At 35.3% G+C, this 12,963-nt stretch overlaps 1 protein-coding gene across 13 annotated transcripts in view; it reads right to left on the bottom strand.

Moving 5' to 3' along the window:
- MIA2 (MIA SH3 domain ER export factor 2) overlaps nt 1-12,963 on the bottom strand; it is a 114,119-nt gene that overhangs the window by 55,108 nt on the left and 46,048 nt on the right. For 10 of the 13 annotated variants that reach the window (XM_032622249.1, XM_032622253.1, XM_032622255.1 and 7 more), the window contains 3 exons: nt 10,180-10,201; nt 10,003-10,091; nt 451-522 (listed from right to left, as the gene is read on the bottom strand). In XM_032622249.1, coding sequence (XP_032478140.1) covers nt 451-522; nt 10,003-10,091; nt 10,180-10,201 — 183 coding nt within the window. The remainder of the gene's footprint in view (nt 1-450; nt 523-10,002; nt 10,092-10,179; nt 10,202-12,963) is intronic. The other 3 variants (XM_032622252.1, XM_032622254.1, XM_032622260.1) reach the window with 1 other exon arrangement.

The following is a 12,963-nucleotide window of genomic DNA, read 5'->3' as shown; positions in this document are numbered from 1 at the left end:
AATTCTAGTCAGCTCCTAATACATTGGTATGAGGTAAAGGCAAGTACTGCCTCAAGTTACATAATTTTTCATTACCAACTATTCCTAAATTTATGAAAATAAATCCTATTTTTCCTTCCTAGAGCAAACTGAGTCAAAAAAGAAATGGTTACCTTAATACGCTTCCCAGGAATGAAGAATCAAGAGCTTCTATATAGCTCTAGGTTACATTGAACTGAGTATGCTTCACTCAAAACAAGTTATCAACAAGAGCTTAAATTTTTAAAATACCTTATGCTACTTACTAATATTCTGTTTCCTATATTTAACTTCTTAAGTTTTAACATCTAGAGATACTCTTTCACATTTCCTTTGAAATGTGAGTTTTGAGAAGATACATGACTTTCAAAATTTATGTTATTTAGTAAGAATCTTCCCCCTAACTTTTATAATTATACTATTTGTTTTTACCTCCAAACTTTGTGCTTCTGTTGACTCCTTCTCAAAGCTGGCATCCTTTAAAGATGACTCTAAGCCTTCATACTGAAAGAAAGCAACACTGTAAGTAAAAGGGCCGTAAATTTTATTCCAAACTACACCTGCCCTATGACCCACCAATTCCATGAGAAGGAAGAGTAAATCCTCACTGCAGAAAGATAACATTGCCCCCAGTTTCAAATTTACCACTATAATTTCTGTTATACTATTACTGATACTCAACATAAAATAATCTGGCATTCAAGAAAACAAGAGCTGACTGAGAACCAAGAGAAAAAAATGAGCAAGAGAGCAGACTCTTGGAGGATTCAGGTAATACAGTTCTCCTTCAGACATTAAAATAAGTAAGCTTGATATGTAAGGGGAACCAAAATAATTAAACCAGAAAAAAAGAACTACAAAAACGCCACACAAACTTTAGAACTGAAAAAGGAAATAAATGAAATTAAGATGGTTTAAAAGATGATTAGACACAGATGAAGACAATTAGTGAAATGGAAGCTAGATTAGAAGAAAACATCTAGACTGAAGTGTGAACAAAGAGATAAGAAACCCAGAAAAGAACATAAGAGATACATGGGATATAGTAAAAAACTAAAATACAAATATTTAAAATTACAGGAAGAGAAAAAAAAGAAAGCAATAACAATATTTGAAAAGGTTATGATCAAGAGTGTTACAAAACTAAAGAAAGTCATTAAGCCACAGATTCTAGAACATCATGAAGCCCACGGATGATAAATAGAAGAAACCACATCTAGACAACTAGTAACGCTGCTGAAAATCAAAGATAAAGAGAAAATCATAAAAGTAGCCAGATAGTTTCTTATAAAGTTATACAATACCTGCCCTATGACCTACCAATTCTAATACTAGATATTTACAAAAGAGAAATGAAAATATATACCCCCCACACACACACACACAAAAAGATAGAATGATCATAGCAACTTTATTCATAATAGCCAAAAGCTAGAAATAACCACATTAAGTGGTAAGTGGATAAAAAGAATTGTGATATGTTGATGTAATGCAAATTTACTTGCAAGTTAAAATAAAAAAACTACTAGTATATGCAACAACATAGTGAATCTCAAAAATACAATGCTAACTGAAAAAAGGCAGAAACAAAAGAGTATGATTTCATTTATACAAACTCTGAAACAGACAAAAACTAATTTATGGTGATAGAAATAAAAACAGTGGTTGCTGGCAGGGGTAGGGGACTGAGTGAAAATGAGCACAAGGGAAATATAAGGGTGATAGAAATGTTTTATGTATTGATGGAAGTGGTAGCTTCATGGGTGAATATACCTGTCGAAATTCACAGAACTGCATATTTAAGAATGTCTTTTTTATTATATGAAAATTATACCTCAATTTTTAAAATTGAAAGAGAAAAAATACAAAACAAGATCACCAAATTGCAATAAAACTTATAGCTGACTTTGACCCACAAACAACATGCCAAGGAAAAAAATCAGTAAAATGAGATGTCCAAAGTGCTTAAAGAAAATAACTGCAACTGCCAACTCAGACTTCTATAAACAGCATTATACAAAATGGAGAAATAAAGACGTAATCAGACAAACAAAAACTAAGAGAATTTATCAACAGTATATTCCAGAAAAGAAAAGACCAGGAAGTTTCTCTATCCTTCAGGAGGAAGGAAAATCATCCCAGATAGAAGGTGGAAACGAAAGAAAGAATAAAGAACAATGGAAAGAATAAATGTGTGGATAAATCCAAATGAATCTTGACTGTTTCAAAGAATAATAAAACGATTTGGAGGTTTATATAAATATAAAGTCAAAATACAGTGCAACAGGGCTTCCCTGGTGGCGCAGTGGTTAAGAATCTGCCTGCCAATGCAGGGGACATGGGTTTGAGCCCTGATCTGGGAAGATCCCACATGCCACGGAGCAACTAAGCCCGTGTGCCACAACTACTGAGCCTGCGCTCTACAGCCAGTGAGGCACAACTACTGAAGCCCATGTGCCTAGAGCCCATGCTCCGCAACAAGAGAAGCCACCACAATGAGAAGCCTGCGCACCGCAATGAAGAGTAGCCCCCACTTGCCAAAACCAGAGAAAGCCCGCGTGTAGCAACAAAGACACAACGCAGCCAAAAATGAAAATAAATTAATAATGAGAAGAAAAATACATAAATAAAAGGGGGCAAGTGGAATTAAAGCATTCTAAGATCTTTGCATTATCCAGTAAGTAGCAACAGCACAAATTTATATTAGAATTTAATAAATTAAGGATACATGTTGCAATCTCTAAGGTAACCATTAAAAAAATAAAATCTATAACAAATGCATTGATGTAGAAAATACTGAATTAATAAATGACTATTTCAATCCAGAAGAAAACAAGAGAAGAGAAAAAGCCACATGGGACAAGTGGGTCAAATAGAAAATAAACAGTTAAGATGGTAGATTTGACCCCTAATAAATTAGAATTACATTAAATGCAAATGAACTAAATAATCTAATTAAAAGATGTTTTTAGACTGATTAACAAAAGCAAAACCCATCTGTAGGTTGTTTCCAAAAGAGACAGCTTAAATAAAAGTATATAATAAGGTTGAAAGTAAAATAATGGGAAAAGATCTACCATGCAAATGTTCACCAAGTGAAAATTGGGATTGTTACACTGTATATCAGACAAAGTCAATTACAACAAATACAAAACAAAAAATGACAACCATCAGAATGTGAGAAAATATCTGCAAACAAAGCAACTAACAAGGGATTAATCTCCAAAATATACAAACAGCTCATGTAGTTCAATTATCAAAAAAACCCAAATAACCCAATCAAAAAATGGGCAGAAGATCTAAATAGACATTTCTCCAAAAAAAGACATACAGATGGCCAAAAAGCACATAAAAAGATTCTCAACATCACTAATTATCAGAGAAATGCAAATCAAAACCAGAATGAGGTATCACCTCACACTGGTCAGAATGGCCACCATCAAAAAATCTACAAACAATAAATGCTGGAGAGGGTATGGAGAAAAGGGAACCCTCTACACTGTTGGTGGGAATATAAATTGGTACAGCCACTATGGAGAACAGTAGGGAGGTTCTTTAAAAAACTAAAAATAGAACTACGATATGACCCAGCAATCTTACTCCTAGGCATGTACCCAGAGAAAACCGTATTTCAAAAAGATACATGCACCCCAATGTTCATTGCAGCACTGTTTACAATACAATAGCCAGGACATGGAAGTAACCTAAATGTCCATCAACAGAGGAATGGATAAAGAAGATGTGGTACATATATACAATGGAATATTACTCAGTCATTAAAAAGAATGAAATAATGCCATTTGCAGCAACATGGATCGACCTAGAGATTGTCATACTGAGTGAAGTAAGTCAGACACAGAAAGACAAATATCATATGATATTGCTTATATGTGGAATCTAAAAAAAGGGGTACAGGGGCTTCCCTGGTGGCGCAGTGGTTCAGAGTCCGCCTGCTGATGCAGGGGACACAGGTTCGTGCCCCGGTCCGGGAGGATCCCACATGCCGCAGAGCAGCTAGGCCCGTGAGCCATGGCCGCTGGGCCTGCATGCCCGGAGCCTGTGCTCCGTAACGGGAGAGGCCACAACAGTGAGAGGCTCGCGTACCGCAAAAAAAAAAAAAAAAAAGGGTACAAATGAACTTATTTACAAAACAGAAGTAGAGTCACAGATATAGAAAACAAACTTATGGTTACCAGGGGATAAGGAGAAGGAGGGATAAATTGGAGACTGGGGTTGACACATACACACTACTATATATAAAATAGATAACTAGTAAGAACCTGCTGTATAGGACAGGGAACTCTACTCAGTACTCTGTAATGGCCTATATGGGAAAAGAATCTAAAAAAGAGTGGATATATGTATATGTATAACTGATTCACTTTGGTGTACACCTGAAATTAACATTACATTGTAATAAATCAAATATACTCCAATAAAATTTTTTTAAAAAGGAATTACTACAAATAAAACAGGGGTATTCATAATGATAAAACGGTCAATCTAACTAAGAAAATAAATAATTTTAAACCTATATGCATCTAACATAGCCTCAATATACATAAAAATAATAAAACTAAGAGAAAAACAAATCTACAATATTAATGGGAAATTTTAACATATTTCTCTCAATAACCAATAGACGATATGAATAAAAAATTAACAAGTGACAATTTTTATATTTATATACCAATAAACTAGTAAATAAAATGGTATGGTATTGACACAAGGATAATAATATATATGTATGTATATTGTATACAAAACATTTACCAAAATCAATCTTATGCAAAGCCAGAAATTAAGAATCAACAAATAAAGGAGCGAAATCATACAAAGGATATTCTCTGAATTAAATATAATTAGGTAGAATTAGGCTAAAACTTAATAACAAATAAACTATTGGGAAATCCCCATATGTTAGGAAAGTAATAAATATCCTAACAAATAACCAATGTTTCAAAGAAAATATCACAATAAAATTTTTAAAATATTTTACACTGAATGATCAGGAAATCATGACATATCAAAACGAACAAGATGCTTTAATAAAAGCCAAACTTGCCAAGTAAATTATAACTTTAATGCAGAAATTATGAAAGAAGGCTAAAAACTCAATGATTTTAGTATCCATCCCAAGAAGTGATAAAAAAGAAAAGCAAGTAAACCAAAGAAAAGTTAAAAATGAAGTAATAAAGATAGTAATGAATTAGAAAGCAAATAAAGTAAAAAGAATCAACTGAGCCAAAAGATTGTTTTTTGGAAACACTAAAAAAGTTGCTAAACCACAGTCAAAGATAAGGTGACAGAGAGAAAGACAGACAATCAACCTACTGTCAGAAATAAAAGAGCAGACCTCTCTGAAGGTCCCACAAATGTTTAGAAAATAACAAGAGAATAAACACTATACCAGCAATGAGCAAATAAAAGATAATTTTTCAAAAATTCCATTTGCAGTAACATCAAAAAGAAAAAATACTTAGAAATAAATTTAGCAAAAGAAGTGTAAACCTAATACTCTGTGAACTACAAAATATTACAGAAATAAAGAAGACCTAAATAAATGGAAAGGCATCCCATATTCATGGATCAGAAGACATAATACTGCTAAGATGGCAATAACCCCAAACTGATCTACTGATTCAACATAAGCCCTATCAAAATCCCAGCTAATTTATTTGCAGAAATTGCAAGCTGATCCTAAAATTCATAGAAAATGCAAAAGGCTCAGAATGATCTTGCTTGAAAAGTTGGAGGACTTATACTTCCCAGTTTCAAACCTTACTGCAAAGCTACACGAATCAAGACAGTGTGAAACTGGCATTAAGGATAGACATATAAATCAATGAAATACAACTGAGAGCCCAGAAATGCACCCTCACAATTATGGTCAACTGATTTTCAACAAGGATGCCACAACAATTCAATGGGGAAAGATTAGTCATTTCAACAACAGTGCTAAGACAACTGGATATCCACATGCCAAAAATAAAGCTGGACCCCTACCTAATACAATATACAAAAATTAATTCAAAATAGATCAAAGATCTAAACATAAGAGCTAATCACATAAAACTTTTAGAAGGAAACACAGATGTAAATCTTTGTGACCTTGTTTTAAGCAACAGTTTCTTAGAAATGACACCAAAAGCATAACCAACAAAAGAAAAAACAGATAAACTGAGCATCACCAAAATTAAAAAGTTCTATGCTTCAAAGATACCACCAAGAAAGTGAGGAGAACATGCCACAGAATAAGAGAAAATATTTGCAAATTACATATCTGATAAGGGGCTCATATCTATAATATATAAAGTTAGAACTCAATAACAAAGACAAATAACCCTATTTAAAAATAGGCAAAGGGGGCTTCCCTGGTGGCACAGTGGTTAAGAATCCGCCTGCCAATGCAGTGGACATGGTTTTGAGCTCTGGGCGGGGAAGATCCCATATGCCACGGAGCAACTAAGCCCATGTGCCACAAATACTGAGCCTGCACTCTAGAACCCACAAGCCACAACTACGGAGGCCGCATGCCACAACTACTGAAGTCCGCATGCCTAGAGCCTGCGCTCTACAACAAAGAGAAGCCACCACAATGAGAAGCCTACACACCGCAACGAAGAGTAGCCCCCATGCACCGCAACTACAGAAAGCCTGTGCGCCACAACAAAGACCCAACGCAGCCAAAAATTAATTAATTAATTAATTTTTAAAAATTAAAAATAGGCAAAGGAACTGAGTAGACATTTCTCCAAAGAAAATATATAAATGCCAATAAGCAAATGAAAAGATGTTCAACATCACTAGCCATCAGGGAAACACAAATTAAAACCTCGCTGACACAACACTGTAAACCAACTATACTTCAATAAAATCAAAAAAAAAAAAAAGAAACACCTCATTGAGACACACTTCACATCAACTAGGATGGCTATAATCAAAAAGACATAATAACAAGTGTTGGGAGGGAATTCCTGAGGGGTCCAGTGGTTAGGACTCCACGCTTCCACTGCAGGGAGCACGGGTTCGATCGCTGGTTGGGGAACTAAGGTCTCACATGCTGCAAGGCGTGGCCAAAAAAAAAAACAAATGTTGGGAAAGATGTGGAGAAAACACAACATTCACAAACTGCTGGTGGAAATATAAACTAGCACAGCCACTGTGAAACACAATCTCGCAGTTCTTCAAAAAGTTACATATAGATCCAGCAATTCTACTCCTAGGTATATGCCTCAAAGAATTTAAAACATATATCCACACAAAAACTTGTACAAGAATGTCCACAACAGCATCATCTATAACAGCCAGAAAGTACAATAACCCAAATGTCCACCACCTGAAAAATGGATATATCAGTTGTGGTAGGGAATATTATTTGGCAAAAAAAGATATTAAGTATTGATACATAGTACAACTTGGATGAATCTTGAAAACATTATGCTAGGCTTAAAAAGCTAGTCACAAGGAAGCACATGTTGTATCATTCCATTTATGTAAAATGGAATCTAGAGTAGGCAAGTTTATAGAGACAGAAAGTAGATAAGCTGTCTAGGGCTTACAAGTAGGGGAGACTGGGTGAAGGGTGACAGCTTAAGAGATACAGGGTTTCTTTGGGGTGTAAAAAATATGTTTGAAAATATTTTGTGGTGGACATACAACTCTGTGAATATACTAAAAGCCATTCATTTGTACACTTTAAATAAATAGTATAGTATGTGGATCATACCCCCAAAAAGCTGTTAAAAATACTATACTATTTATAATAGTTTCAAAACTCATCAGATACCGGGGAATAAATCTAAGAAAAGATGTACAAGACCTCAACACAAAAATGTATGAACAATACTGAGAGAATTTTAAAAAGACATAAATAGAGGGATATACCACAGCCCACGGATAAACACTCAACACTGTAAAAAGGTAAATTCTCTCCAAATTAATCTATATATTCAATGCAATCCCAAACTCCTAAGAGGCTATGTGTATGTGTGCATGTGTAAACTGATGAAGTGATTTAAAATTTACACGAAAAGACAAAGTGCCAAGATGGCCAAGACAATCTTGAAAAACAAACCTGGAGGTTTATATTGTCAGACATCAAGATGTGCTAGGTAGACTTTAAAAAGCATGATATTCCAATAAAGATGTTAAAAAAATTTAAAAATTAAAAAAAAATAAAAATCATGGTATTGGTGCAAGGATATATTTTTTTTAAAAAAACAGACCAACAGAATAGAAAATATTATAGAAACAGACTCAGATATATACAGTCACATAACTTAAGACTACGACACTACAGAACAAAAGGAAAAGATGGTCTTTTAATAAATGGTACTGGTAAATTCAATAGCCACATGAAAAATATTGAATACTGGGCTTCCCTGGTGGCACAGTGGTTGAGTCCGCCTGCCAATGCAGGGGACATGGGTTCGTGCCCCGGTCCGGGAAGATCCCACATGCCACGGAGCGGCTGGGCCTGTGAGCCATGGCCGCTGAGCCTGCATGTCCGGAGCCTGTGCTCCACAACGGGAGAGGCCACAACAGTGAGAGGCCCGCATACCGCAAAAAAAAAAAATATTGACCACTGACCACCAATCACACCATCACAGATTCAATTCTAGATGGATTAAAGACTGATTAATTTAGGGCTGAACTGTTTCCCCTCAGAATGTGTATGTTGAAGCCCCAATACCTCAAAATGTGACTGTATTTGGAGACAGGCCCTTTAAAGGTCATTAAGTTAGGACTTCCCCAGAGGCGTAGTGGTTAAGAATCCACCTGCCAATTCAGGGGACACGGGTTCAAGCCCTGGTCTGGGAAGATCCCACATGCCGCAGAGCAACTAAGCCCATGTGCCACAACTACTGAGCCTGCGCTCTAGAGCCCGCGAGCCACAACTACTGAGCCCACATGCTACAACTACTGAAGCCCACGCACCTAGAGGCCGTGCTCCGCAACAAGAGAAGCCACCGCAATGAGAAGCCAGCGCACCGCAACAAAGAGCAGCCCCTGCTTGCCGCAACTAGAGAAAGCCTGCGGGTAGCAACAAAGACCCAACACAGCCAAAAATAAATAAAATTTAAAAAAAATAAAGTTTGTTAAGTTAAAATGAGCCCCTTGGATTAAGATAGGCCCTAATCCATCTTACTGTTGCCCTTACAAGAAGAGGAAATTTGGACACACTGAGAGACATCAGAAACGTGCACCTGCACAGAGAAAAGACAATGTGAGGACAGGGCAAGAAGATGACCAGTTATGTCAAAATGATAAGCCTCAGAAGAAACCAAACCTGCCAACACCTTGATTCTGGACCTCTAGCCTCCTAAACTGTGAAAAAAAATTAATTTCTATGTAAGTCATCCAGTCTGTAGTATTGTGTTATGGCAGTCCTAGCAAACTAGTACAAAGACTAAATGAGTAAAAAAATTAAGTTTCTAAAAGATAACACAGAAGAATATCTTCATACTCTTGAGTACACAAAAAAATTTAAGTAGGAAACAAATAACAGTCATCATAAAGAAAAGACTGAAAAATTAGACCAAGACACCATTTGAAATAAAAAGGCAAACCACAGAGTGCAAGAAGATATTTGCAATACGTATATCTGACAAAGGACTTGTATCCAAAATATACAAAAAAAATCCTACATATCAAAAGGAAAAAGAGAGATAAGCATACTTTTTAAAATGTGAAAAAAAAAAAACTAGGCAACATGACAAAAAGGATATCCAAATGGCCAATAATCATGAAAAGGTGATTAACCTCATCAGTCAGGGAAATGAAAACTGAAACTACAATGAGACATCACTATGCACCTACCACAATGGTTAAAATTTAGACTGGTAATATGAAAGCCACTGAAGTCTCACACTTTGCAAACCAAGCATGAGTGATCTTCAACTTACACAGAAGTAGCTGCATTGAAAAGTATCAAGTCTTCTGATTCTAACATGAATGTCAAAATTTTCAAAAACATCTTACCTCCTTTTGAACAACACTAAACTTTTCAAGTAGTTTACATTTTTCTTTGATCAGTGTAGAAAGTTCTGCAGCAAGCTTTTTCTCTCTTCCTAAAAACAGAGTTAATGCTATCATGTTTTTAAGTTGATTTAATTGTAAACAACAATGATGAGATCTAAAATAGAAAAAAGAGCTTACCCACATAAAGCCGGCTTCTAACCTGAAACAAATTTTTAACAAAAATTACATTAAAACACACACACATGCAAGCACATATAATTTATTTAACTTCTACTGCCAACTTAAAAACAAAAGGTTTGTTATTTCCTTAGTATAAATGTAAGTTCGCCAAAAAGTGTTCTATTTCCAATGAGAAAAATACATATGAAAGTCGTCCTTCTGAAGTCACATTGTGTATTAGCATATTAAAGCCTCTGAAAATAAGTCTACCTTAAAGATATCTGTTTCATTTCATTTAGCCAACTGCTCCTCAAACATATTTGACCCTAAAACAAACTACTTAAGGAAGCCCCTATATCATCTCCCCAGTAATGATATCCAAAATAACAGTTTGAAAAATGTTACCATGAGGCCATAGATCTGCTGACTATAAAGTAAAAAAACTTTTTTCTTCTTTAACCTCTCTCTCAAACAATGAAGGAAAAATTCCATTTATAAGGGAATCAGGTTTAGGACTAAGGTAATCTAAGTAGAGAAAACAGTGGGGACTTAAATGATCTACAGAAGATATACAGGAATAAAATTAAATAAAACAAGATTTAAAAGTCAAAGTACAGGGTTTATGTGGTGGTGCAGTGGCTAGGAATCTGCCTGCCAATGCAGAGGACACGGGTTCAAGCCCTAGTCTGGCAGGATCCCACATGCCGCGGAGCAGCTAGGCCCGTGTGCCATGGCTGCTGAGCCTGCGCTCTGGAGCCCATGAGCCACAACTACTAAGCCCGCGAGCCACAACTGCTAAGCCCGCGAGCCACAACTGCTGAGGCCTGCGTGCCTAGAGCCTGTGCTCCGCGGCAGGAGAGGCCACCGCAATGAGAAGCCTGCGTACCAAAGCAAAGAGTCGCCCCCACTCGCCACAACTAGAGAAAGCCCACGCACAGCAATGAAGACCCAATGCAGCCAAAAATAAAATAAAAATAAAATAAATTAATTAAAAAAGAAAGTCAAGGTACAATATAGTAGGTATAGATGAGGAACAATTAGTGAACTGAAACATCAGATTCAGAAACTATCTCAAAAGGTAACAGTAAACCATTAAAAAAAACAGGAAAAAAAAGTTAAGAGGGAAGTGAGAAGTAGAAGAGCCAACATCTTAAAAAAATAATAGTTCCAAAGAGGAAAAAAAAATGTAAAATGCAGAAGAAACTTCCCAGAATTAAAAAAGATAAAAGATTTCATATTTAAATATTCAAGAGAATTTAAAGAAATAAGAGAAAAATCAAACCTGAACATATTATATTGAAATAAGGATATCAAATTAAAAGCCTCCACAGAGAACAGATCACTTACAAATGAATAAGAATCACATTGACACTAGACCTTTCAAAAAGTAACATTAGATGTAAAAAGACAAGGAAGTAAAAGGATAGAACTTTGGACACAGAATGCTTGTATCAAACAAATTATCATTTCAGTGTGAAGACTTAATTCAAACATCCTCAAGCATACAAAAGGTTTGCCACACAAAGACCAACACTGAAAACAATCTAGAAAGAAGTATTCAAATATGGGAAGAATTAAATTCAGGAGCCCCTGCAAGAGATATGTCAATTATGGGTGATCAAATATCTTGGTAATATTTGTTGTTGTCTTGAGGACTGGAGAAGGGGTGGAGGAGAAAATAAAAAACAAAGAAACGGAAAAGGAAATATTTTTAGAACTAAAATTCTAGATTATACCAATATGAAAGGGGGTTGGAAAGTGAAAGAGACCAAGGGATGTGAGAGTATGCTAAATAAGGGTTTTGTTTTCTCAGAAGGAAGATTTACTTACAAATGTAGAAAAGAAACATTAAAAGTGGAACAAATTAATAAAGTATGCTAGAAGAAACTGGTCCAAATACATCAGTAATCAATAATCATAATATATGTAGATACACTAAACTCAGTGGAAAAACAGAGATTTTCAGATTATATAAAAGAAATTCATACAGAACTGAATTACTTTGCTGTACACCCAAAACTAATACATTGTAAATTAACTATACTCCAACAAAATAAAAATAAAAAAAGAAATTCATACAGGACATACATTAAGTAAAAGACCACAGAAAGACTGGAAAATATAAGGATGGAAAAAGACACATGAAATATTACCAAAAAGAAAACTGGTCTCGCTATACTAACATCAGATAAGAGACTTTAAGACAAAAGCATCGGAAGAGTTATAGAGGGTCACTAGTTATTGATAAAAGATTCAATCCACCAAGAAGAGATGTAGCAATTCTAAACATGTATCCACCTAACAAAATATCCTCAAAATATGTAAAGCAAGAATTGACAAAACTACAGAAAGTAACTGATAAATCCATCATGACAGTGGAATTCAGCCAACTTCACTCTTGACAGATGAAGGAAACAACAAAAAAAGAGCAAGAATATGTAATACACGAACCCCACAAATTAGATAATTAGCAAGCTTGACCTAATAATGGATGGATATAGAATGATATACATGTATCTGCTTTCAATAATAATCAGGAGCATAAAGAGCACAGAAAAAGTCTACATGTATGTGGAACACTCATATGTAGCATGGCAGATGAATGGGAAGAAGGGAGACTATCCAACAAAGCTGGGAAAAAGGTTATATTGTGGGGGAAGGGGGGTGGGGAATTACACCAACTCCTTACCCCACACTAAACAAAAAATCAACTCAAGATGGATCAAGCAATTCTGTGTTAAAAGAAAACTGTTTTAATTAAGAATTTCTACTCATCACAAAACATCTTAAGAAAAATGAAAA

The sequence above is a fragment of the Phocoena sinus genome, chromosome 2, assembly GCF_008692025.1.
Source record: "Phocoena sinus isolate mPhoSin1 chromosome 2, mPhoSin1.pri, whole genome shotgun sequence".
Lineage (NCBI taxonomy): Eukaryota > Metazoa > Chordata > Mammalia > Artiodactyla > Phocoenidae > Phocoena > Phocoena sinus.
Note: the sequence above shows the minus strand (reverse complement) of the source record. Positions and strands in the feature narration are given on the sequence as shown.